This window comes from Rhinatrema bivittatum, chromosome 8 (assembly GCF_901001135.1).
Source record: "Rhinatrema bivittatum chromosome 8, aRhiBiv1.1, whole genome shotgun sequence".
Classification (NCBI taxonomy): domain Eukaryota; kingdom Metazoa; phylum Chordata; class Amphibia; order Gymnophiona; family Rhinatrematidae; genus Rhinatrema; species Rhinatrema bivittatum.
The window spans coordinates 80,828,096-80,855,728 of record NC_042622.1 but is presented as its reverse complement, the minus strand read 5'-3'; the positions used below and the strand labels follow the sequence as shown (position 1 = coordinate 80,855,728).

Below are 27,633 nucleotides of genomic sequence, written 5' to 3'. Positions count from 1 at the left end.
GCAAAGGCCTTTTACCCTTAGGTGGCTCTGCCTCCCCCTTTGGATCCGGAGCGCCGCTGGGACCTCTTGTGGGACGGTGGGCACAAAAGCTGCTCCGCAGCCTGCCTTTTCCCAGTCTTTTTGGCTTTAAAAGCCTTGTGCATCAGAAGCACAAATTCTGATGAAAAGGAGGAGTCAGATGAAGAATCTGTAGCCCCCTCAGGGCTATCCTCATTTAAAAGAGCATCTGGAGCCGTAGGGGTGCCCTCTCCCGAAGGCTGACGCTGTGGAGACAGTGCCGGGGGTAAAATCTCCTCCCCCCCCCACATTCCGCACCACTGCCTGCAGCGATCCTAAAATGGCCACTGTTCCCGCACTGATCGGGAACAGCGCAGCTGACTCGGACTGACCCGTCCAGGACAGCGTGGTTGACGGCGGAGCGCGAATCTGGCCTTCCCGCGGAGGAACAGAGGGACCTTCACTGCCCTGTGAGCAGGGAGCACAGAGGCTGTCGCGCGAGGAGCCGCATGCGCGGAAAGACGAGCCTCGGGGCATGATAGAGTCTGGGAAAAAAACGAAGGGCCCAACTCACCGCTAAAAACGTAAAAAAAAAAAACAAGGAAAAGACAGCAACGCAGTTCAGGAGGGGGGGGGGGTGTACCGGAGAGTCGGCGCGGCAAAAATTAACAAGTGAAAAAAAATATTTTTTTTTTTTTTAAAGCGCAAACCTGCCCCCACGCTGTCCTTGGTTCTGGACAGGTCCTGCGCCTGCTTCTGCTGGGGTGAGTGAGCCGGGCTCCCCGGTATCACCCCAGTACTGCTACTCCATCAAGTCAGGGCCCTCGACCAGGGAGGATGGTCCCCTCAGGATCTGCCAACCCCCTGGGAGACTGACAGGCCTTCTTTTTTTTTTAATAAAACAAATAAAGGAACAGAAGTCCCTAATTAGCTAACTATTCCTAACTTTGTTTTGTTTTTTTTAAATCAGAAGAGGCTGTGGGTTTTGCACCTCTGCCATCTGCTGGTGACAGAGTAAGACTGGGGGACTGTAGGTGGCACCTTGGTATATATGCCAGGGGTTTTGAAAAACTTCTCTGTCTCCATCTGCTGGAGGGGAGGCAAAACCCAGGTGTCTGGACTGATCCAGGTACATACAGGGAAAGTATTTTTGAATAATGCTTACACAGTCCAATAAAAGCTATCACAGCCACCAAGAATACAGTTTACTCCAAGAGATACATCTTCTGTATCAAAACACCAGCTCCCAGGATTCAAACAGCAACAACCCTACCCAAGGAAAGAGCAGCACTGGCCCTAGAAAACTAATGCACCTCTTACTAAAAATAGAACAAGCCAGACTGCCTTAGACCCCTACACAGAAACTATATATTAACAAAACTTTACCTTAGTCACAAATCCAGAAGACAGACAGACCCTTACCAAAGATAAAATAAGGAGACCCGCAAACAAAATCAAGAAAATAAAACATCAATCCTAATAGTAAAACCTCAAACAGCTAATGAATAGAACATCCAATAATTAAAACCTCATAAAAATGTTTATAAATTTCCCAAAACACCAATAAAATATTTCAAAACAGCAGACATTGAATAACATCCAATAATGAAGCTAGTAAGGATTTAAAAAAATCTCCCACTTCATGGATTGGTGAAGGGAGGCTACAAAAGAACTTTGTCCTCTCTCTCTCTCTTACATATCCCTTCTCTCTCACACACGCATTCTCATACATCTCCTCCTCTCTCTTTCACACACACACACACAGAGCTGCTCTCTCTCTCTCTCACACACACACACACACAGAGCTGCTCTCTCTCTCACACACACACACACACACACACAGCTGCTCTCTCTCTCTCACGCACACACACACAGCTGCTCTCTCTCTCACGCACACACAGCTGCTCTCTCTCACGCGCACACACACACACACAGCTGCTCTCTCTCACGTGCGCACACACACACACAGCTGCTCTCTCTCACGTGCGCACACACACACACACACAGCTGCTCTCTCTCACGCGCGCACACACACACACACACACAGCTGCTCTCTCTCACGCGCACACACACACACACACACACACAGCTGCTCTCTCTCACGCGCACACACACACACACACACACACACACAGCTGCTCTCTCTCACGCACACACACACACAGACTCCATATGGGTCCTCCTCCTCTCTTCTGGCCTTTTTCTTCAAGGCCTGTTGGGTCTCTTCTTCAGCCGCTGTAGGATGGGTTCCATAGCAGCCTGCTGGGCTTTTGTTTCCCTCTTCAGCCACAGTGGAATGTTATCAGAGGTGGTCTTCCGGGCCTCTGTCTCTCTTCAGCCACCACGGGATGGTGTTTGTGGCAACCTGCCGAGCCTTTGACTTTCTCTTTGGCACCACAGAGTGAGGTCTGCAGCAGCCTGCAGGGCCTTTATCTCTCTCTTCCGCTACCATGGGCTGGTGTTTGTAGCAGCCTGCTGAAACTTTGTCTCTCTCTTCAGCTGCTGCAGGGTTGTGTCTGCGGGGCCTTTGTCTCTCTTTGGACACTGTAGGAAAGGGTCCTTGGAGGTATGCGGGGCCTATCTCTCTCTTCAGCTGCCACGGGACATGGTCCACGGCAGTCTGTGGGGCCTTTGTCTCTCTCTTCTTATGTTTGGGGAGCAGAATGTTGTCCCCAAACTCTGCCCTCAGAAGTAGTTACAACTGAAAAAAAAAAGCACCAAAAAAAAAAAAAGAAAGAAAGAAAGAAAAAACAGGAAAAAGAAATTGATTAGGGTTGGGGATTCACTGAATCCCTTGAAGGCCTTGACTACAATCCACTGCTATCAACTGTGCGTCTATCCATCTGTCCGTGCTCATGGTAGAAATCAGAAACTGGTGGACAGATTTGGCTGAAATTCAATATGGGGGATCAGGAGTAAGAGTTGGGGAATTTAAATTTTGGTTCAAATCCAAGCAAAATGACACAATTGCCTGACAACATTTACTGTCAAACTCCTGTGTGGACTGTCACTTGGACTGAAGAGAAAGGCACCTTTCTGACATACTTCTAACATTAACTTTTCAATATGTTTCATCTTATAGTGGCCAGATCCAGAGCAAGATTATACCCTTCCCCCAGCTCTGGGCTGCCCTACTGGCTACGTGACAGTGCTGCTCACTGTGACATGGGCGATTAGAGTTAAATTCCCAAGCCCATCCTCAGCCATAAAACACCATCACCACCCAGTAGTCTGACTCTGTGCATGCACTCCATGTTGTGGGAGTATGTGGAGGTTTGTGGCCTCTAAGAACTGTCATGGCAATAGCTAAGCTGGATAGAAAGGGAGTTCAAATAGCCTACAACCACCCTGGATAGCTTTGAATGAAGGCTCATGATGCCCTAACTCAGCTAGGGCTGGTTCTAATTGAGCTGGAAACAAACAGGAGTAGGAGAAACTCACAAACATTTAAATACTCAAACAGCAGTTTACAATCTCACCATTTCTAAAACAAAGGCAGACAGACAGACAGACAGACGAGGAGGTGAAGTAATCTGCCCAAAGAATGCAACCCAGGAGTCCTGACATTAGAATTCAAATGTCTCATAAATGCTAAAACTTCTATGTTTTCAACAGTTCACTGCACAATAAAATAAGGTGAGAGGGTGATGGTGAGATATTTGTCTTGTCAGCACTAGCCATAGTCTCTCACATTACCAAGGTAGTCTGCCTCTCTCTCTTTACCAATATACAAGGAGACCTACACCCTCCCCTCCAAGCTTAAAACAGTAAATGTGGATGTGTCAAATACAAAACTACCTGGACAAAGGCTACACTTTTCGTCATAGAGCTTTTTCCCCTAACAGTGCATGGGATGTTTTTACAGCACTCTCACTGCATCCTTAAACCTCTCATTCTTGCTTTCCTCACCCGGTTAGCTGTCACAGCAAAGTACTGGAGGTTCTGCAGTAGCCCAATGTCCTGCGGGATGCTGGTCAGGTTATTGTGGCTGAGGTCCAGGTGGCGCAGCTTGCGGCAGAAGAAGAGCTGGGGCGGCAAATTATCAATCTTATTGCGATTCAGGTACAGGCGCTCCAGGTTGGTGAGATTCCCAATCTGGATAGGAATGTAGGCAATGTGGTTATACCAGAGTTTAAGACAGGTGAGGCGGTGAAGATGCTGGAAACTTATAATCTCCTCAATCGTCTTGAGATTGTTGTCCTTCAGGTCGATCTCCTGGAGATTGTGGAGACTAAAAATGGAGTGTGGAATACGCTCCAGATCACAGCGAATCAGCTCCAGTTCTGTCAGGTTCACCATCTTCTTCAGGCTATTGAGGACCATAAGCTTGGTGCCTTCATTGTTAATAGATAGCTTCTGGAGATGGACACCCACATCTGTCACCACCTGCGGTAGCTTAGTCAGGTTGCTTTTCATTCTCAGCACTTTGAGCCGCTTCAGTTCCCGCAGACCATCAATCACAATGAAGCGATTGTTCTCTGCACTCAGGTTCCCTGTCAGATGCAGCTCCTCCAGGTTCTTCAGGCTGTAGATCCAGAGAGGAATCTCCTTGATGTCTGTGAACTTAATGTGCAAGGACTTCAGGTTCTCTCGCAGAAAGGCAAGTGCTGGGGATTCAATTTTGGCTGCTGTGTGGTACAGCCAGAGCTCCCTAATGCTTGAGAGCTGGGCAATGCTGGGAGGGATAGTGACATCTGGAATCAGCTCCAGCTTCAGGACCTCCAGCTCCACCAAGTCAAAGACCGTGTCTGGAATTCCGCTCAACATGAAGAGGTGCAGCTCCAGCTTTTCTTGCGAATTTTTGGTGATACGCTGTCGTAACTTGTCCAGCGTCCACTCATTGTTCAGGTTCAGTTGTCGAAGCTTGTTCTCACTAACTTCGGAGAGGAAGACTGCAAAGCGCTTGGAATAAAGTGGATCATACTGATCAATAAGGTGCAGCATGAAGGCAAAGTCATTCTTGACATCAGGAATGTCGCTGTAACTGCTCTCCTCTCGAATGGACTCGAAGGAATATTTCTTCAGGGAGCGCCGCAGCATCCACCACAAGGTGTACATGCAGATCAGTCCATAGAAGATGACTAGGCTGATGTAGAAGGATGCCAGGATTTTGAAGAGTGTGGCAAGCGGGTGGGCACAGCGGTACACACGATAACCTGTCAGGCTCTCGATATCTACCTTGCAGTCCACATCAAAGGTGATGTAATTGACATAATAGATGGTGTAGCAGATAATAAGGATGAATTTAATGACCTTGATAATGGTTTGACGCATGTAGAGGCGATAAACTATGTCCCCCTCTTCCACATGTGTCCGGAATTTTTTCACCTTCTCGAACAGAGCTTTGGCCTGCTCCCCCTCCTTTTTGTCCAAGACCCCAGTGTCAGAGCGATCCACAATCCCCTGCTCAATGCGGGACTTTGTTCTCTGTAGCATTGGAACTGTGGCCTCCACATCTTCACTGCCTGTAGAAGTTTTCTTGTCCATAGAGCCATTCATTTTACCGGAGGTTGGCTTGGGATCACTCTCCTCCACTACTGTCTCTGACAGAGCCCGGGTGGTCCATGGAGAATCAAAGCACTTCAGCAAGATGGAGACAAAGTGTTCCAGTTTAGAGCTGGTCCGTGGAAATTTAAACCAGAAATTGCTGCAAGCCAGAAATATTAGTGTGTGCAGCAACACCAAGTATGGAAAGTACTTGGCAAACCAATGCAGGCGATTTTCATAGCAAACTGCATCTACATAGCTATATTGGTGCCGGTCCAGATTGTATCTGATGCCAGTGGGCCCAGGATCCAGGACAAGACTGGTGTTGTAATACATGGATTCTGTGTTTGGTATCCGCCAGGTGTGGAAAGAGTCATTGCAGGTGTCCTTGGTGATCCATTTACAAGGCAAACAGATCATTTTGTCCTGGGTGACTTGGAGGGTGCCACCAAACACTGCAATCATCAGCATGACGATGGAGATGTAGTCGGTGAAGACGTCCCACCATGGTTTGAGGATGCGATATGCTGGCTGAGTGTCGGCAAAGTAGCGCAGCTCAGTGACAGGAATCATGGCTCACCTGGAAGCACAATCATCAATTATAAGACAGAAAGCTCCACAGAGCAAAAACAAAACAGGAATGATGTAGTGATACAACAGGGTACTACAGAATACCATGCAATACAGACTATAAGGCAAGAAAACTGGTGAATGCAAAAAGGGCTTTAATCATTGTTAGAAGCCAAACAGCAACTTCGTTTCTAAGGATATCCAAGAAAACAGCTGTCCCCTTAGACCAGAGCTTTCCAAACTGTGTGTCGGGACACGTTAGTGTGTCGCCTGCAATGTGCAGGTGTGTCGCGCAAGCCCGGGCCACATAGCCGCTCCCCTCCAGCGAGTCACTTTTTTTTTTTTTTCAGTTCGTGAGTTGCTTATTATTGGGCGATTTTTGCTGTCAATCGTGTTTTTTTTGGGGCTTTGTGGGTGGGACTTGAGCCCAGCTGTCCCTGTCATTGGCTGCTGCTGCTGATGAGGCCTGGCCACGCGGAGAACTGACTGTAAGCAACAGTGTTTGGTGATCATGGAAGGTGTTTTGCACCCCAGCAGGCTTGAACCCAGAAGGGAGTGAAGCACTTAACTGGCAACAATCAAAAAGAAAGGGTACATGAGTGTGGGGGCCAGACATGTGCTTGGGGGGGGGGGGGGGGGGGGGGGAAGAGATGAGTGTGTGGGGGCCAGACATGTGGTTGGGGGGTAGAGAAAGATGAGTGTGTGGGGGACAGACATCTGCTTGGGCTTGTTTTTTTTGGAAAATAGTGCTTGTTTTTTTCATGAAACACTGGCAACAATAAAAAAGAAGAGGTACATGAGTGTGGGGGCCAGACGTGCTGAGGGGGGGGGGGGGAGATATAAATGTATGGGGGCCGGACATGTGCTTGGGGGGAGAGAGATGAGTATGTGGGGACAGACATGTGCTTGGGCTTTTTTTTTTTTTTTTAAATAGTGCTTGTTTTTTCATGAAACAGTGGCAACAATCAAAAAGAAGAGGTACATGAATATGGGGGCCAGACGTGCTTGGGGGGGGAGAGAGATGAGTGTGTGGGTGAGACATGTGCTTGGGGGGGGAGAAAATGAGTGTGTGGGGGACTGTGTGCTTGGGGAGAGAGATGAGTGTGTGGGGGACAGACATTGTGCTTGGGGGGAGAGAGATGAGTGTGTGGGGGCCAGACATGTGCTTGGGGGGGAGAGAGATGAGTGTGTGGGGGCCAGACGTGCTTGGGGGGGGAGAAATGAGTGTGTGGTGAACTGTGTGCTTGAGGAGAGAGATGAGTATGTGGGGGCAGACGTGCTTGGGGGGGAGAGAGATGAGTATGTGGGGGCAGACGTGCTTGGGGGGGAGAGAGATAAGTGTGTGGGGGACAGACAATTTGTTTTATTATTGTTACTCAAATTATAACAATAACATTAATCTTGGAATATTATATATTTTTAATATAAATGAAAGGTTTTCATGAGATAGGTTGTGTCATAAAACATTTTATTTATGTATATATTTAAGGAAACATACATAAATTGTCAAAATACATTTTGTTCGTTTAACCTTTACCCTCTGGTTTGCTAGTAGATTGAATTACTGTGTCGTGAAATTATGTTTGTCTAAAAAGTGTGTCACCAACATGAAAAGTTTGGAAAGCTCTGCCTTAGACATTTCATGGCAGAGCAAGTCTAAGGTGATAGCAGAAATGCATCCCTCCAACGCACCAGAAATCTGTGCCCAAGAGACTCTTACACATGGCACTTGTAATCCCCAAGCACAGGATGTCTTGCAAGCCTTCTAGATTCTTCCCTGGAACTTCAAGAGTTAAAATACACTTAACTGTTGAAGTGGCACTTGCAATGCCCAGGGTAAGAAGCACTAGCAACCACACAACTGTATCACCTACTGGATTCAAAAGAGAATCAAGGTTTGTGGCCCCTGGCCTAAGGACTGTCACCATGAAGGGCATAAAAATGGAGAAAATCCCCTGGATTAAAAACTGATAAAAGATTTAAAAAAAAAAAAGAAAAGAAAATATTGTGCTTGAGGCATAACTATGAGGAGGTGATTGAGGTACCAAAGAACTCACTGGATGCGGAAGAGATTTGAGGACAGTGGAGATGCTGCAGGGTCACACACAAGGCAGCAAAGCACCAGGGAAGCACTGCTACCCTAAGGCACTCCATGCTTTCAGAGAAACATTTCAACTTCCTGCTCAGACTTTTCAATAGCATGAAGAACAATTCCCAACTAACTAAAAAGTACAGGGAGCTTCTTTGATTCCCCTGTTCATCCCTTCCTTCGGTTGAAGCTTGAATGCATGAAATCTCAACCTGACATGCTAGCTCACAGTTACACAAAGCCAGATGACTGCCCTAAGCTGTTCCGTTCTGAGCTAGGCTGGTCACAGCTGCCTGCACTTGAGAGGCTTCAGTTTCTGCTCTCACACAGCTGAAGAGATGCGATAAGGTCGGATGTCTGGTAAAATTACAAACACCACACATCCCCTTCTAATAGTGCCAAACTCAGTACAGAACATGACGTCTGGAGTCACTTTCATTCACTGAGGAGGCAAGGCCCAGACCTCCACCTCTGCAGAAATACATGCTGACTGCTGAGAGAAGCGACTCATATATACAGAATACATCTTATGACTCATAATTCAAAGCATACACTCATCTGCAGTGCTCCATCCCCAGCAAGGAAGGCCCCACCCTTCTGAAGATTCATTCTCTTCCTGCCCTCTATAAAGCAGTCACCATAAAACAGAACCATCAGTTTCTCTCCCTCAGCAACTGCAATATCCTTCACAGAAGAGAAAATTCTGCCACTAGAAGGTCCTGCCCTATTCAAAAAATGCAAAATCTACACACTGAGTGACTTAAGACAAAAAAAAATAGCACCCACAGCTCTTTTGTTCAGAGCAAGAACAGAAGAGGAAGAAAGCAGTAAAACTTTACACATGAGAGTGGATCTAAAGACCCCTCTATTCACAGCCGAAAACTAGGAGAAGCCTACAAGCAATGACACACACACAGTCACATACATAGGTACTAATGCAGAAGACATTTTCTAGTGGGAGCTCTAAAACAAGAGACTCAAAGGAGTAAACCGGGGCCGAACATTAGAAAATATTCCTTCATCGAAAGCATGGTGGATTGCATAAAAAAGCCTCCAAGGGAGGTGGAGGCAAACACAGTAACAGAATTCAAGAAAGCCCGGGACATGCATAGACTGGGCAGGCTGTGTGGTATTACATGAGAATTGGACAATCTCTCAAACACAAACAGTCTTTCACACACACTCCCAGATTACTTTGCTTCTTGCAACCATTCATCAGATCTTTGTGCAAAGGCAGCTGCCCCTGCTACTTTCCTAGTTCTCTCACAGCCTCTTGTACCCCAACGGAAAAGGGGGTCCTCTTACACAGCTTGTCATAAATGGAACAAGGAGTTCATTTTTGGTCCTTTTTGTTGTGTTAGTGATTTTGGTTACTTTCCTTGTTTCTTGGTGTAGCTACTGGCAATCCCCTATGGCCTCTCTTAGTCTCACCCAGTCATCCTTGCTATATCCTAATGATTCTATCCCATTTTATAGTATGTTGAATTTTGTACCTGTTGTAGGGTGTGACACCTTTTAAATATTCATTTTCATTAGAATTTTCAGATAACATTTAGACAGCATAAGTAGAAGCATTGTACCGCTGCAAATGCAACACCTTTTTAAATGATCAACAGAAAGATGTAGTACATAAACTTTGAGATGTGCGTTTCTGGATTGCCCGGCGAGTCTGAATAGATTGTTTGGTTCAGGTATGAGGGAAGAGAGAAAAAAAAGCCATGGAGGACCTAACTAGTTTGCCTGTGCTTGTGAAAGAGAATTGAGGGACTGGTGATGGGGCCTGCTGTTACTTGTAAAACTGTTTGTGATTCTACCTCGGACAGTGTAGGCCCACTGAGACCGAGTGTACTTGTTAAGTGACATCCTTCCTTTCTCGACTGATTTCTGAGATGATATAATGTAAAATAAACTTCAACAGATAATCCAGATATGTCTGGAGGGAGAGATCCATCAGCTATTTTGCTGGGTGATCATCTTGTCGTAGACCCCAAGGTGAACTATCCGACGACTTCATAGAAATGTGATCACACAAAAAGACCATATGGCCTATCTATTCTGCCCATCCGCCCAACTAATTTAGCTTTACAGTTCCCATCACTCCCTCAGAGATCCCTGGGTTTATCCCATGCTTTCTTGAATTCAGATACTGTTTTTGTCTCCACCACCTCCACTGGGAGATTGTTCCACACATCCATCTCCCTCTCTGTAAAGAAACATTTCCCAAGTACTCTACCCCCTTTCACTCTCATCTCATCTACAGCCTCCTTTCTGTTGAAAGAGGCTTACCTCCTGTGCATGGACTATATGTAGGGGTTTTAATGGATGGACTATATTTGCAAAAAGCTTTGATATGCTAAGTATTCTATGTTGGTTTATGATTTTTATATTGCTGTACACCACACTGAGCAAGACTCCGGTCCTGATTATACATATATAAGCATATCGGGCTGATAACTTATCGAGTTACAGCTTTGATATCTGTTTATTCTTCAATTTTTGTTTTTGATTTAATTTTATTTGATTTTGAGCTGTCTCTTGGGATTATTTTCTAAAGGCTTATCGCACGCGAAAAGGAACTTTTTGCATGCGATATCTTGCAAATTAGGGGGAGGGGAGGAGTTGGGGCAGGGAGGGGAGGAGTCGGCGGTGTCTTTGTTGCTGGCAATAATGTTACAAACATTATCGTCGGCAGTAGCACGCCGAATAGCACCACCTTTCACGGTGCGCTATTCGGAAAGCCAGCAGCCGACACACTGCGGACCCCAAAATTGTACCGCTGTGGTGCGAAGGCTGCGGGCTTTCGCAGGCCCGCCCCCTGTTTTCGCAGAATGATGAATCCTGGCCTCTATCTGTAGATTATCCATGTAAAGAATTTCTGCTAAACATCTGCTGCTAAACTTTAAGATTACATTTTTTAATCAGCCTTTTATCTTACGTAAGTGCTTACCACCTCCGAGCTGAATTCTGCTTGACATGCATACCAATTGGCTAAATTTAAATTACACAATTGCTGCTGTAAATTCCACCTGCTGGCAGCATATTGTCACGGTGGATGTCAGCCCTCCTGAAAGGTCTGACAAATAAGTGTATTTGAGTTTGGTTCAAGTTTGATTGATCAACCCTGTGGGGAATCAAAATAATCTTTTACAGTTTTAATTATTTTTTAAATTTTGTTTTAATTGTATTTTTGTTAAGTTTTGTTTAGGGTCTGTACTAACTTTGTACTTATTATTTTAGTATGATTATTGTGTATGTTTTATTTTGTATATCACCTTGATTTTTATGTAGAAAGACAATTAAACAAAAAATATAAACTAAGAATCATGCAGTCTCTGTCTGGGGTGAGTGACAGGACTGTGGTTAAAGAATAGTGTTTCCCCTATCCATGTGGGCAGTGAAGGGATTCACTTTAAGTTACAAACTGGTGACTATATGTTTGTATGAGCAACTCAGTCCCTGAATTTGGGGGAAAAATATATAGAATTTGGGGGCACAGACTCTGAAATATCAGTACTAATGGCAGCTAAAACAGAGCTCACTTTTGGAGCTGCATTATGTAATAAAATAATAAATTATGACTAGGGCTTCTGATTTTCAATTAAAACTGAAAATCCCTGATAAAATGCCCTAAATGGGGAAATTGGGTTTTTCAGTTTTAACCGAAAATTTCCAAAAATAGAGCTACCTTGTGGAACTCAAATGATGTCATCCGGCCATTGCAAGTCAACAAGAAGCACAAGAGTGGTGGCTGGATGAGGTCATCTGAGACATGGAAGAGTAGGAGCCCAACGGTTGGGAGCCCAAGCCCCGTCAGGCCAAGAACAGATGCCAATGGAGGAAGATGAACTGAGTGAAACAGGGAAGAGGGAGTGGAGGGACACCCCCCTAGCAACTCACCCCACCACCCTCTTAGCCACATACATCCACACAATCACCCACCTTAGCCACTCACACTACTTCCTTCCTGACACCCAGGGCTCTCTTCTTCACTCTCACCTTTAGGAACATAAGAAATTGCCATGCTGGGTCAGACCAAGGGTCCATCAAGCCCAGCATCCTGTTTCCAACAGAGGCCAAACCAGGCCACAAGAACCTGGCAAGTATCCAAAAACTAAGAAGATCCCATACTACTGATGCCAGTAATAGCAGAGGCCATGCCCTAAGTCAACTTGATTAATAGCAGTTAATGGACTTCTCCTCCAAGAACTTATCCAAACCTTTTTTGAACCCAGCTACACTAACTGCACTAAACACATCCTTTGGCAACAAATTCCAGAGCTTAATTGTGCGTGGAGTGAAAAATAATTTTCTTTGATTAGTCTTAAATGTGCTACTTGCTAACTTCATGGAGTGCCCCCTAGTCCTTCTATTATCCGAAAGAGTAAATATCCGATTCACGTTTACCTGTTCTAGACCTTTAATTATTTTAAAGACCTCTATCATATCCCCCCTCAGCCTTCTCTTCTCCAAGCTGAACAGTCCTAACCTCTTTAGTCTTTCCTCACAGGGGAGCAGTTCCATCCCCTTTATCATTTTGGTCACCTTTCTCTATACCTTCTCCAATGCAACTATATCTTTCTTGAGATGCGGAGACCAGAATTGTACACAGTATTCAGGGTGTGGTCTCACTATGGAGCGATACAGAGGCATTATGACATCCTCCGTTTTATTCACCATTCCCTTTCTAATAATTCCTAACATTCTGTTTGCAGACTGTTTTTTGATTTATGGCTGGGTTTTTTTTTATTGTGATTCTTTTTTTTTTTTAGAAAATTAAATCAATTTAAAAATGCCTCAGAATTATTTTTCACTGATAAACATTTATTTTCAGTACCCTCCAAATACACCTAAATTGCTGAAAAATAAAACAAATTTGCATTTTATAAACATCTAGTATTAAATGCCCTAAATATGACTGCCCCGATCACTTCTTATTGGCGAGGTTCAGCATCTGGAGCAAGGTGCCAAATTCTTGTAAGAAAGACAATAAGGGGCAATTGTACACACTCTCTGGGGATAGGGGGTAGGGTGTTTTGTGGCCATTCACACACTCTGCAGGATCTTCCTTGATCCCTTCCATATCCTCGGGGAAGAGGATGATCTCACCCAGTTTCTTACTAGGGCATTGTCTTCATATGTGTTTCTTTTGTACAAATCATGACAGCAATGAACTTTACCCATTAACCAGGGTATGTTCTCAGTATCTCAGATTTATTGCTAAAGCTCTTCTTACCTCTGTGTGGTTTCTGCTATCTGTACTTTAGGTCTGTGTGCTGTGGCAGGACAGAGTGAGACCAAGTCTGAACTGCAAAGATTCCCTTTAGGGCCATAGGTGCAGACGTACTAAAAGCAAACAGAGGAGGAGGAGGTGAAACAAGTGATGGAAGAACCACAGGGACACTGGATATCTGGGAGGATATGCTACTAATAATATTCACCAGACCCCTTAGCATAATCTACATTATTGAGCCAGACTGTCAGATTGAACATTACACACAAGTTAAATTAACTACATCCCCAAGCTTAATGATGCACACACAACGGTCCCAGAGTCCCTTTAACACCACACACACAGCCAAGAGCCCAGGTAGGGAGCCCATGAACATCCACATACATATCCTCTTGTAGAGCCTTGCAATACTCTACACTTGCAGAGCCCATGTGACACTGTGTGAGCTCAAACATCATAGAATATAAACCTAAAAAGTACAAATTTAATTTTAAAATTAAAAACAATCTGATAAGGTGGACTCCCTGTTATAATGATTTCCCTGAGATAGTGAATCACTTTCCATTGAACCCCGTGGAATAAAACTGTATTTACAGAAACCAAGAAATTGATGGGCCATCCAGTCTTGGCTTTTTCCCTTCCTGCTGCTGCACCACAGATTCCATCTGATCTCCAGCTTTACCCTCTTTTTTAGGTGCATTCTAAAAACAAACTGAAGGATTTCACTTCAGGAGGGTTCCATTGGAAAACAGAGGAAGCCGTAGGGAAAGAACTCTAAAGATGAAGGATCCCTGGACCAGCTATCAAGAAGTCTGCACAGTCTTTAGGACTACCTGGAATACTCAGAAGTCAAATTTTATATCCTAGAACAATGAATAAATTGGCCAAATAATATGCTCTCTGAAATAATACATTCTTTTCCCAAATTACTATAAGGGTAAAATCTTATAAAACTATAAAAACTTCCAAATTGAAAGTAATCTGCAACCAAGAGGGGTGCTCAGAGGAAGTGTATAAGAATCAGGGCACATGTAGGTGCCCAACCTCTCTCACTCCCTTCCAACTCAGAGCAGTCATGATTTAGGGGTGCATTGAACCCAGAATAGCACCACTGATTCTTCTTTTTAAATAGCCTGGGTTCACCTGTTGTCTATAATATATAATCTCTTTTTTTGGAACCCAAGATCCTGTGGCTATGAGTCCCATAGGGTAACTCTGGGCTGAGTAAGCACTTCCTTTTGTTTCTCTGAAACCTGCCCTTTGACAGTTTCATTAGGTGCTCCCTAGTCCTGGTAATATGAGGCACAGTAAATACAATTGCCTGTTGACTTTCTAAATACCTTCCATGATTGTATACATTTTTTGTCATATCACCCCTCAAACGTCTCTTTTTCAAGGTAAAGGTTTTTAATCTCTCCTTGAAAGGAAGTTATTTTATACCCTCGCCCATTTCAGTACCTTTACTGGGTACATTAATGCCCTTCGTGACATAGAGTAATCAGACTTCCACACCATATTCACGATGTAAATACCATGGAGAATTTGCATAATGGCCGATAATTTTCTGTTTTTTGGAAAAAATTACATTTTCCAAAACCACTATTTTAAACTATAAGATGTCTCTCATAGTGGACATCATTTCCTGAACTTGAGAATTCATTTTCAGGTTCAGTTCTGAAATGCACAAAGCATTTCACGACATATTTTAATCCCTAGATTCTTCTTAACGGATATCATCTGTAGAAATCAAAGACTCATCACCTCTCACGGGACTTTACCTGCGCTGCGGCCCGCACCTCCACGATACCCACTCCGGTCAGCCGCTGCTCCTTTCCGCCTCTTTTGTTTGCCCCTCACTGCACCACTCAGCACCACCACCACCCCGGAAGTCACGTCCACTTGGGCATGCGCCGAGGGATGCAGAAGAAACCACAGCTGCCATCTTTGTTAGGGGCAGCCGTGTTCTTAAAGAGTCACAGCTACGATCTCCGGCCTCATTAAAGAGCAGATCTGTGGTCAGAAAGGAAAAGTTTTCTGGCGTGCTAGGCCACACTAAGGCAAATAATTGGTAACATGACTTCATCCTAAAGTTTCCAGATGGCTCCAGGGACAGGCTGAGCCAGTCCAAGTTTCTTCACAGATCTGGAGAGAGCCCCATTATAAGTAATTATAGACTTAAAATACTTAAAAAATGGAATTTCTCTTCACTCAGTTCCGAATTAGCATGCTACCTAAATTTAGATGAATGCACTAAATCATATAATATATTATGGAGAAATAAGATGTTTCAGAGAGTGTTGAGGCGTGGCCCCCTACTCTTTGTGATCTTGGGCAAGTCCTTTTCTTTCTCATTGCCTGAGATACGTTTAGTTAGACTGCAAGTTCTTGGGATCTCTACAGTTTTAGTGGTACCTGTGTCCTTATCCGGCCAAGGTCTGATGCTCTGAGGATACAGATGGTAGTTGTGGCGGGTGTTGATCCTCTGTGCTGCAAATTGTGGCCTAGACTACAGAGGTAGCCCACTAGTGCAAACTTTGGGCTTCAGATGCAAGCAGTAGTACCTGGTGCAGAAAGCGCCCACTACCACCCCCAGTTTGCCCTCATGTGCAAATAGCAACCCCATGGGGTAGGTGGTAACCTTCAGGTGCACAAAGTGGCTCCCTGATGTAGTCAGTGACTCCAGGAGCAAACACCGATCCCCTGGCATATGCGGTGGCCCTCAGGTGCAGACACTTATCCTCAGATACAGGTGGTTGTCCTCGGATGCAGACAATACTTCCCCCCTCCCCCTGGCACAGGTAATTTGAAAGAATATTTATTCTATTTCTTTTAACTACAAGTTAATACCATAAACTTTATATTTTCTGTCGGCATTCTTCTTTTCTAAAGCAGATCTTTTTCTTATATTTCATCCTTTGTGAACAATGGGAAAGCTCTGGATTACTGGGTTTTTGTTAGGAAAGGGAGTGGTAGAGAGAGCAAAGCCTCCAGAGGCGTAATTACTGCTTTACTCAATGCCCAATTGGTTGGTTAAAACCATTCTGTCATCTCTAACCAATCAATATCAAGTAAACAAACCAAAATATTCTATGTGAATCCAACTGTCATGCCAGTACAGGGGATTGACAAATCTACAGACCAATCATGAAAGAGATAAAAGGGGATGGGCATCTTTCCCAGCCTCCATACTTTACACCTAAAATAGTTGCTGTGGTGTTTGATTTTTGCCCATAGGGTTGCCAACTGGCTCCATTTGTTAGACTATGCCAGTCCTGGTTTTACTACTTAGCAATTATGTAGCATTTCTAGATGTATGCAGTGCTGTGCAGATAGTCCTTTCTCCATGGAGCTTACAGAGATGCAAGTAGGAGGGTTCAGAAAATTTATTACAGAAAACATAGTTTCCTAGTGTGTAGCAGATGGACTCGGGGCCCAATGGGTATAGTGTACTCCTAATAGCAATTGGGAGACAGAGTCAGATTTCAATCTGACGTCAGCCTACATATACCCAGGCAGGAAGCTTAGCTGTTCAGTATTTCTCCATCTCCTAAGCAGTTAGGGACACTACACACGCTTGCACAGTGTTAGAAAATCCAAACCAAAGAAGAAAGAAAATCTTACCTCTACAAGACGAGCCCCGCTTCTCTTGTGGTGATACCTAAGGTTCCCTCCCCCAGTCGAGAATTCCTGAGGTGATTTCTGAGATCCCTCAGAGGCAAGCCTCGGTCCAGTAGCTGGTTCCCAGCGTGGACTTAGCCCCCAGAGTGGCTGAGAGGCAGCGGGTGCAATACCGAGCATGGCGGTGAAGGTGTTTTCCCTCTCCCCTTGCAGCCGGAGACCGCCTGGCATGAGACCGGGAAGTGCCGAGACAAGGTAAGGTAGAAAACTTTCTTAAAGTCTCCGAGGCTCGGATAGCCATACAGATCGTCCTTCCGGCGTCTGTTTTATTGGGTTGAGCAGCCCCATCCGGGCTAGACCCCGATCTGGTGTGAAGGTCCACACATGTGGAGACCCTCCAGGAGGGTCGCCATCTTGCCCGCGTGGTCATCAGCGCCATTTCCCCCCCTTGATCGCCGTATTGCCCGCACAACTGAGCCGTGCGCACAAAGGACTTGTGTGCACAGCGACGCACACAACGGTGTCGGGCGCACAGATAGGCCTGTGCGCACAGCAGCGCACGCATCCCCGCTAAGCGCACAAATAGCGGCCTGCACGCACTTCTTCCGCATCCTGCACGTACATCGTTGGCGCACCCGGAGTGCACAACTAAGTCTCCCGGCGCGTGCACCTACGCGCAAAGACGAGTTTTGAGCCACTCCACGTGCACAAATCATGGCACCACCGGCCAAGAAAGCCAAGGGACAAGCCCTCTGCCCAGCCTGCCACCTGAGAGCTGTGCAACCAGAAGTGGCCTCTGTCTTATGCCTGCAGTGCGAAGAGACTCTGGGAGAACCGAAGCAAGGCCCCCCTCAGCCAGTAGAGGAATCCGGCTCCACCAATGATAGTATCCCGGACCTCTGTATCTCCGGCTCGGACCCTCCTCAGATGGGCACCTTGGGGAACTCCACGGGATTCAATATGGACCCAGGGACCTTTTCCTTGGGTGGAATTCTTCAAAGGGCTGCAAACCTTTGTCCAGGCGCAATCGGTACCGCCTGCGACATAGCCACAGTCTCCACCAGATGTGCAAGACCTTCCAAGCCCCTCTCGGCCCCCCCTGAGAAGTGCCTCAGCCGGGCAAAAGCCTCCCCCTAGGGGACACAGACACCTCGGGGGAAGAGCCTGACTCCCTGGAGGAAGGGGAAATCCCTCCAGGGATGGAACCATACTGGACCATGATGCGATTCTTCTCCAAAGACGAGTTACCAGATCTCGTGTCTCTGAGCCTGAAGACGCTGGCCATTCCTGGCACAAGTACCATGGCGGAGCCAAAGACGAACCCAGTTTTGGTCGGTCTCCGTCAGGGTTCATGCTATTTTCCAATGCTGCAGGCCGTACAACAACTGATTGACCTGGAATGGAATGCCCCGGAGGTCAGCTTCAAAGGAGGACGGGCCCTAGAACCCCTAAACCCCCTGGAGCTCACGGCCAAAGAACTCCTAGGGTTCCCAAAAGTGGACGCCATGGTCTGCGCTATCTCAAAGCGCACTACCATCCCAGTCAAAGGAGGAGCTGCACTCAAGGATGCCCAGGACAGACGTCAGAAATCCACCCTTAAACAGTCATTTGATGTTGCAGCAATGACCCTGCAGATCGCTTCTTGCTGCGCCATGGTGACACGTGCCTGCTTGCTTCTCTCCGAAGACGCCAAAACATTAGAACCAGCAATATCTTTCCTCACGGATGCGACCTCTGACCTAGTGTGCACCTCAACCAGGGGCGTCTCATCCATAGTGACAGCCAGAAGGCAAATATGGCCCTCGACGCAACCGCCAAGACGAAACTCACGAGAATGCCTTTTAAAGGATCCCTCCTGTTCAGAAGCGAACTGGAGAAGTTAGCCAACAAATAGGGCGAATCCCCAGTACCTCAGTTACCAGAGGACAGGAACAAAAGAAACCAGCGCTCCTCTCCCCGAAGAACCAAGAGCAGAGGAGCCCAGCGTTTTAGACCGTACAAAAATACATACCAAGCACCTCGCCCCACGGGCAGGGCTCAGTCCTTTTGGAACAGACACAACAAGAGGGGAGCCAGCTCAAGTGCAGGCCCTTGCCACACTCCACAATGAGAATCAACAGACCTATCCACAGGAAGAAGCCATAGGGGGCAGACTTACCCTCTTCTACCAAAGAAGGGTCGAAATAACGTCTGACAAGTGGGTCCTAACCACCATTCGAGAGGGATACTATCTGGACTTCCACAGCATCCCTCCAGACAAATTTGTGATATCACCGTGCCACTTCACCTTCAAGAGGGCGGCAGTGGAAACCACACTGACAAAACTACTCAGCCTAAAGCCAATAACCTCGGTGCCCACGCACCAACAAAAGACAGGTCACTATTCCATCTATTTTATCATTCCCAAGAAGGAGGGAACGTTCTGGCCCATCCTGGCCCATCCTGGACCTCAAGACCGTCAATCGCTACCTGAGGGTACCGCACCTCCGCATGGAAACCCTACGCTCAGTCATAAGGGCAGTACAACCGGGAGAATTCTTGGACTTCACTGAATCTATCCGAAGCCTATCTCCACATCCTGGTCCACCACGACCATCAGCGCTTCCTACGCTTTGCGATACTGGACCATGATTACCAGTTCCGGGCTCTACCCTTCGGATTAGCTACTGCTCCTCGGACGTTCACCATAATCATGGTGGTAGTGGCGGCGACACTGAGGAAAGAAGGAATCCTCGTACATCTGTATCTGGACGATTGGCTGATCAGTGCAAAATCTCCAGAGGAAAGTTACCAGGCGACCACCAGAGTCAAGAATCTATTGCAGAATCTCGGGTGGTCATCAATACAGCCAAGAGCTGCCTGCAGCCCTCCCAATCGCTAGAGTACCTGGGAGTATGGTTCGACACCAAACAAGACAGGGTTGTTCTTCCCCCTACAAAGAGAAGGAAGCTGATTGTTATGATATCGAGGTGTTTTGTGGATTCTTAGGGGCAACAGTGATAGTGTCTCCCACGGGGAGGAGCCCTGTAGGGAACTGCAGCACCAGGCTAGACTCAGATGCATAAACACAGAGAATATATCTTTATTATGCAGCTTGTATGGTTCACCAGAGGTGGCAGTAGAGAGTGGATTAGATAGCAACAGTATCCTCGGCGGAGGAGACCTGTCCCACAATGGTGGTATAAGGCCCTGATGCAGATATCCAGTGAGGCGCGCTGTAGGAGAGACAGACTGGCGGATGTTATTACCTACTCCCTTGTAGCTGAATAGTGTTATTGTTTGTAAGGTTTTGGGTGGACCCTTGGACTCTGTGGCAGCTGACCACGCCCACGGGGGGAAGTCCTGTGAGGGGCCACAGGTCAGGCTCAGCTTTGGGACACACAACACAGAGTTATATCTTTTATTTGACAGAGTTGAGAAGCCACCAGAGGTGGCAGTAGTGAGTACAGATGAAGCCCGACTGGGCTTAGGGTTCCTCAAGATACTGGAACAGCGATTCCCTCTATGGCTGTGCTGTAGTGGAGAAAACTGAGATAGTGAGTACAGTGGAGCATACACAGAGTTCTGGTATAGAGCCTCGTTGGTAAAGTTACTCACACAGCGGTTTCTCCCGGAAGGTAACACAGAAGCTGGAATAGAGGCAGGCCCTTGAGGAGCGAGTACCTGGTTCCAGGGAACAGCTCTGAGGAAATAAAGTTGGAAACTCACTGATGATGTAGGCAGCGGTTTCTTCCAAGCAGAAGCGATAAGTTCAGGCAGCAAGTCAGGGAACATGGGCCCTCGAAGAGCGAGTACCAGTTCCTGATAGTGACCTGAAAGAAATGAGAGAGGCCCCTGAGGAGCAGGTACCCCGTTATGATAAAGTCCAAAAGTTGGAGAGGCAGAGTAGCTAGGTACGGAGAGCAAATCCCATCAATAAGGATTCCCTTGCTAACTCAATTAGCTAGCAAAAAGTGTAGTCTTTTGTATCCAGGATGCGTGACATCATCACAGGGGGACGCCCCTGAGGTTCGCACCAAAGAGATAATAAGAAGCATGGCTGCGCGGCGCGCGCATCCTATGGTACCTGGACAACATGGCAGGATGCAGCACCCAAGCCGGACCGGGGACACCGGAGAGGACGGCAGGCAAACGCCGCAGTAGCCAGACGTCCATCAACCACAGGAGGAGTCGCAAAAAAGGTAAAGTGGGCGGAGTGGAGACGTCGGGCAGCGACAGTCGTAACAAATAGATAGAGTTCCCAATAAACAGTAGAGAGAAGATAGGTAGCAACAGTCCGTGATCCTCGGCGGAGGAGACCCGTTCCACAATGGTGGTGTAGGACCCGATGCTGATAGACAATGAGGAACTGTAGATGAACAGACTGGGAGAAGTAGTACTCACTCTCTGTAGCTGATAGGTAGTGTTCCAGCAGGTAGAAGAATTGGTAGCAGGCACCAGGATAGACACACAGGCCCTCGAGGAGCGAGTACCTGGATTCAGGATAGGCACCTGGAAATAAGCAAAGGGCCCCTGAGGAGCGGGTACCCAAGTTAGTAGAAACCCGGAGGGTGAAGATGGCTTCCAGCAGCAGCAGAAGCGGCAGAGCAGCTTCAGACCAGAAATAATCCAATCCGTTGTTAACTCGGCGAGAGTCAGCAAATGGGCAACCTTTTGTAGACGGAAGCAGTGACGTCACTCGAGGGGGACGCCCCCAAGGTTCGTGCCAACATTGCTATAATATGTGAGGTGTGTGCGCGCGCATGCGCCCAAGGAGGCCTCAGGTACAACATGGCGGGACGCCTCACCAAAGCCGCTCCGGGGACGCCGGAGGGTGCGGCAAGGAGACGCTACGGACGCCATTCTCCCGAGGCTGGTGGAGAAGGCTGAAATAGAGGTGAGGCATGTTGGGCGAAGCCGTCTGAGACCAACGGAAGCAACACTGATGGACCAATTGCGAAAACTGTTGAACTATGCTCGTCCCAAGGTATGGGACTACCTCCAAGTTCTCAGTCTCATGACATCAACTCTAGAAGTCAACCCTTGGGCAAGGGCCCACTGCAACGTTCCCTACTGTCACAATAGAACCCGATGTCCCAGAACTACTCCATTTGCTTCCAGCTACCGGCAGAGGTTCGGACCCAGCTCCAGTGGTGGCTACAGGAAGACCATCTGAGCAAGGGAGTAAGACTATTCCCACCGACCTGGATCTTGCTCACCATGGATGCGAGCCTGCAAGGGTGGGGAGCCCACTACCAGGAACTGACGGCCCAGGGGCAATGGGACAAGGAAGAGTCAGGATGGAACATAAACTGACTGGAAGCCCGAGTAGTCAGACTAGCCTGCCTACAATTCAGTCACAGACTTCGGGGCGAATCTGTCAGCGTCATGACAGACAATGCCACAACAATGGCCTACATCAACTACCAGGGAGGAACCAGAAGCCAACAGGTGTCCCTGGAAATAGACCCCTTAATGGCGTGGGCAGAAGCAAACCTGCTAGGGATCTTAGCCGCCCACATCATGGGAAAAGACAACGTCACTGTGGACTACCTCAGCAGAGAGAGTCTAGATCCAGGAGAATGGACGCTATCGACCACAGAATTCCAGTTGATAGTAAACCGCTGGGGAACCCCAGCCATGGATTTCCTGGCAACCCGGTCCAACGCCCAGGTTCCCAAGTTCTTCAGCCGCAGACAAGAACCGCAATCCTAGGGAATCGACGCCCTCGTCCAGACCTGGCCACAGGAAGACCTGCTGTATGCCTTTCCCCCATGTCTACTACTGGGCGGGATCATCCGCAAGATAGAACACCACAGGGGCTAGTACTTCTAGTGGCCCCGGACTGGCCAAGAAGGCCATGGTATGCAGACATGCGAAGACTTCTTGCGGGGAACCCTCTGTGCCTACCTCCACACAGGGACCTTCTCTGGCAAGGATCAATCCTCCAGGAAGACCCAACTCGATTCTCTCTTACGGTCTGGCCATTGAGAGGACTCGCCTGAAGAAGAGTGGATATTCTAAAGCAGTGATTGACACCTTGCTCTGAGCACGCAAGTTTTCCACATCTCTAACTTACATACGAATATGGAGAATATTCGAAGCCTGGTGCGAGGACCGCGAAATCCTTCTGCGAACAGTCAAAATCACCATGATCCTGGAATTTCTGCAGGACGGCTTGAAGAAGGGGTTGTCTCTCAACTCCCTCAAGGTTCAGGTGGCCGATCTGGCCTGCTTCAGAGCCAAAGTGGATGGCATTGGTCTATCATCACATCCTGACGTTTCCCATTTCCTGAGAGGGGTCAAGCAAATCCAACCACCACTAAAGTGGCCGGTGCCCCTATGGAATCTCAATCTAGTACTAGACTTCCTAGCGGGAACTTCCTTCAGACCTACATACGGTCCATCACTACAGCTCCTGACCTTGAAGACTGCATTCCTAGTGGCAATATGTTCAGCCCGTCGCATCTCCGAGCTTCAAGCACTATCCTGTTGGGACCCATTCCTCAGATTCACACTGGGATCCATACAGCTCCACACTGTCCCCTCCTTCCTCCCGAAGGTGGTTTTGCATTTCCATCTAAACCAAACCATCTTGCTGCTATCTCCAGACAAACATAAGGACTCGGAAGACTCACACCTTCTTCGCCATCTTAACATCGGCAGACTCCTAGTCCGATATCTGCAAAGATCGGAATCCGTACGAAAGACAGACCACCTGTTCATCCTTCACAGCGGGAAGAAACAAGGGGAAGCGGCCTCGCGGACAACCATAGCAAGCTGGATCAAAGAAGTAATCAAGGCGGCCTATGTAGAGGCAGGGAAGCCTCTACCTCTACAAGTCAAGGCCCATTCCACAGGGGCCCAGGCAGTGTTCTGGGCAGAAACCAAGATACTGTCACCCTCTGAGATCTGTCTGGCGGCGACGTGGTCCTTCATTCACACCTTCTCGAGGTTCTACCGCCTGGATGTCCAGGCCCGGGAGGACACATCATTTGCAAGGCAGTAATAAGTGGGCCACAGGCAGCCTCCCACCCAGTTCAGGAGTAGCTTTTGTACATCCCATTGGTCCTGAGTCCATCTGCTACACACTAGGAAATGGAGAAATTACTTACCTGATAATTTTGTTTTCCTTAGTCTAGTCAGATGGACTCAGCATCCCGCCCACGGCTGCTCCAAAATCCGGAAACCTCAGGTGACAATCCCCGAGAGCAAGACAAGCATGGGTAAGCCAGGTCTTATTCCTAGTTTCAAGACTCCCATAGTTGCTGAGTGTCGGCATTTTTCGGTTGAGTGCACTAGCGGTCTCCATTAGGAAATCAGTTTAGCCAGTCCAAGTTAATCAAGTTAGCCAAGTTAATCAAGTTATTAAAACATACAGATATCCACAATTGCTTTTCGAGGAGAATACTGAAGAGTTAAGCTTCCTGCACGGGTATATGTAGGCTGACGTCAGATTGAAATCTGACTCCGTCTCCCAATGCTATCAGGAGTACACTATACCCATTGGTCCTGAGTCCATCTGTCTACACTAAGGAAAATTAAATTATCAGGTAAGTAATTTCTCCATTCAATTATATTTACTTTTTAAAAAATTCTTTACATAAATGTTTCAAGGCAGGCGGTATCGAACTCTCACAAGTGCGAAGATACTAAACAGGTCTGATATTTTATTCACTAATTTTAAAGAATTTAACACCTCACACATTCAGTAATGTTCGTGATGGGGTACAAAGTGAACACCCATAATCATAAAAACATAAGGCAAGCTATCATGTTAACAGATACTTAAGGTTACATCTGCATATTAAGTGCTACCTACAGCTAATAGATCAGACCTGAAGTTGGTTGTTAAGGGACTCCATTTCTAAGGCAGGCTTAAACAGAAATGTTTTTAGTGCTTTTTTAAACAATTTGGTGGAAACCATGGTCCATATTTGTTCTGGCAATGTATTGCAGAATACTGGGCCTGCAATAGAGAAGGCTCGATCACAGGTCTCATCAATGTGTGGCAACCAGGGAGAAGGTATTTCCAAAAACCTCGATGGGCAGTTCTTAAAACTCAAAGCAGATTGTAAATAAGTAATATAAAATTAATCCATAAGAACATAAGAAATTGCCATGCTGGGTCAGACCAAGGGTTCATCAAGCCCAGCATCCTGTTTCCAACAGAGGTCAAACCAGGCCCCAAGAACCTGGCAAGTATCCAAACACCAAGAAGATCCCATGCTACTGATGCGATTAATAACAGTGGCTATTCCCTAAGTAAACTTGATTAATAGCAGTTAATGGACTTCTCCTCCAAGAACTTATCCAAACCTTTATTGAACCCAGCTACACTAAATGCACTACCCACATTCTCTGGCAACAAATTCGAGAGCTTAATTGTGTGTTGAGTGAAAAATAATTTTCTCCATTTAGTCTTAAATGTGCTACTTGCTAACTTCATGGAATGCCCCCTGTCTCTATCCATGGTATAGAGACATTATTTAAAGGTTTATAAATGAGCACAGCAAGTTTGAATTTAAATCTTCACTGGACAGAGAGCCAGTTAATATCAGAGCCTCACATTTTGTACAATATGCAGGGCTCTAAGTGTATTCGGTGGGAAGCCAACATATAATGAATTACAATAGTTTATACCTATAAACAAGGGCCTAAAGCATGGTGCAAAAATTCTGGGAGTTCAGTAATGGTTTTATGTCCAAAGCATGCATAGTTTTAAAAAAGCCATCTTGACCACAGATTTAATCTGGGAATGTTGGACAAATTGTTGTCAAGGATAATACCTAGATTTTGCAATTGCAGAAGTGGTATCATACTACTGTCAAACTGAAAGTCAGAAAGAGCAGTAGACAGGGGCAACCTACTTAGGAAGATTACTTCTATTTTTGCTGTGTTAAGTGCAAGTTTATTGTCAGGTCTATCCTGTAAAGTGCAGCCGCGTTTACCCTGCTCCTAAGCCGCTTTTTACTCACTTTCCGGCCGCGTTAGCCCTTCCTGCGATCCCGAATCCACTTTAACCTATTCCTACCGTGTCCTAAAATCCCTGCTCAACCCCTTCCGCACGCGGCATGGATATTGCATGCAAACGAGCGAATTAGCTATTCCCTAGCATCCCGTAACCCGCGCCCCGACTATCGCTATCTTTTCCTGCCGTTTTGTCGCGCGTTTAACCTGCAAACTTACCGCCTACCCTGACCCCTGCGGTAGAGGCAGGGTTAAGGGTAGGTGGAAAGCTTTCCCCCAGCCCCCGCTCACCTGCCCCCACCGCGATCATGGGTGCCGGTCTCCGGGGCAGCCCCAGTCCTCTCCCCTCTCCCCTGCTTCGGAAGCAACTTACTTTTTGCATCTCCGATCGGACATCTCCTGCCTCCCGCTGCCGACTTTTGGCAGCCGTCCGGCCATCAGGAAGAACGGATCGTGGCTCCCCTACCTCCTCGGGAAGATGGATGCCAGCACGGGGGAAAGCAGCCCCTGTGCATGCAATCGGCCGCTCAAGACCTGACGTCACGACGTTAGGCGGTACGGCATGTGATGTCACATCTTGAGCGTCCAATTGCATGCACAGGGGCCGCTTTCCCCGGGAGGTAGGGGGGCCACAATTAACCTGTTAATTTACCGCCTACCTTTTACCTGGCGTTAGTGTGGCATTCGATCTGCTTCGTACCGGACAGCGCCATGGCTAACATTTATGTTCTTGCTTTGCTGCTAATTTTCGTTCGGTGGAGAAGGAGATATACTCGACTGAGAAACGCAGGAAGTGATCGGCAGATTGGAGAGGTGAACGGGGTGAGGCCGCAGCAAAGAGAACCCGTCCGACCGGTGAACCCAGCTGCAAGACCGGGGGAGGTACGTGTTAAATATTTGTTTAGCAGTAAAGAACAGCGTCTGTGTCTTATGGCGCCTCTACCGACGCCGGACGATGGCCGCCCAGAGAGATGCTCGCCCGTGCTAGATGGGCCCGGCGGAGGCGGAGATGAGAAGCCTCTACGGATTCAGAGAGATGGGCGCCATCTTAGGGCATCCGTAAGGCCGTCTCTACGGCCGCGCCCGTGAACATCGTCCGTAAGGCGTCCATGAGAAGCCTCTACGGAAGAGAGATGGGCGCCATCTTAGGGCATCCGTAAGGCCGCGCCCGTGAACATCGTCCGTAAGGCGTAGATGAGAAGCCTCTACGGAAGCTCTATGGGCGCCCAGAGAGATGGGCGCCATCTTAGGGCGTCCGTAAAGGCGTAGCAGTCTCTACGGATGCAGAGAGATGGGCGGCCATCTTCTGGTGTCCGTTAAGGCGTCTCTACCGACGCCGGACGATGGGCCACTAGAGATGGGTTGTATATAACAGTGTTGCTGATCCACGTCCTTGGCCATGCTTCGTTTTTTTTTTTGTGTTGCTGATCCATGCCCATGCCCATGGCCATGCTTGTAACATTACTCTGATGGTGGACTATCTGTCCATCGCTCTCTAGCCACATTGTACTAATTGGAATAACGTCTATTTTATCTGTGTTTTACCATCTGTTGTATTCTGTGCAGGCAGGGCACCGTGCCATCTGCATGGGAGGCATTCAGCGGGCCGCTCCCCCGCCGGGACGTGTCATTCGCATGCGAACAACGCTGTTTGGAATGCGTGAGCGAGATGTTGTCCGAACCTACCGGTTGA

General features: G+C 47.3%; 1 protein-coding gene and 1 long non-coding RNA gene across 6 annotated transcripts in view; one reads left to right on the top strand and one right to left on the bottom strand.

Annotated features, from left to right (window-relative positions):
- The window catches only part of LRRC8A (leucine rich repeat containing 8 VRAC subunit A), a 25,563-nt gene extending 9,584 nt beyond the window's left edge, over window positions 1–15,979 (bottom strand). The window contains exons 1-5 of one of the 5 annotated variants that reach the window (XM_029612968.1): window positions 15,786–15,979; window positions 15,152–15,383; window positions 13,377–13,486; window positions 3,907–6,064; window positions 2,098–2,698 (exon numbers count right to left, since the gene is read on the bottom strand). In XM_029612968.1, the coding sequence (XP_029468828.1) occupies window positions 2,693–2,698; window positions 3,907–6,057 (2,157 nt within the window). In that variant the 5' untranslated portion in view covers window positions 6,058–6,064; window positions 13,377–13,486; window positions 15,152–15,383; window positions 15,786–15,979 and the 3' untranslated portion in view covers window positions 2,098–2,692. Of the gene's footprint in view, window positions 1–2,097; window positions 2,699–3,906; window positions 6,065–13,376; window positions 13,487–15,134; window positions 15,384–15,785 lie in introns of those variants that run through there. The other 4 variants (XM_029612966.1, XM_029612964.1, XM_029612963.1 and 1 more) reach the window with 4 other exon arrangements.
- Window positions 15,339–27,633, top strand: LOC115097286. Its single transcript, XR_003858252.1, has 3 exons — window positions 15,339–15,536; window positions 26,705–26,822; window positions 27,507–27,633. It is a non-coding gene; the product is annotated as an uncharacterized LOC115097286 (long non-coding RNA).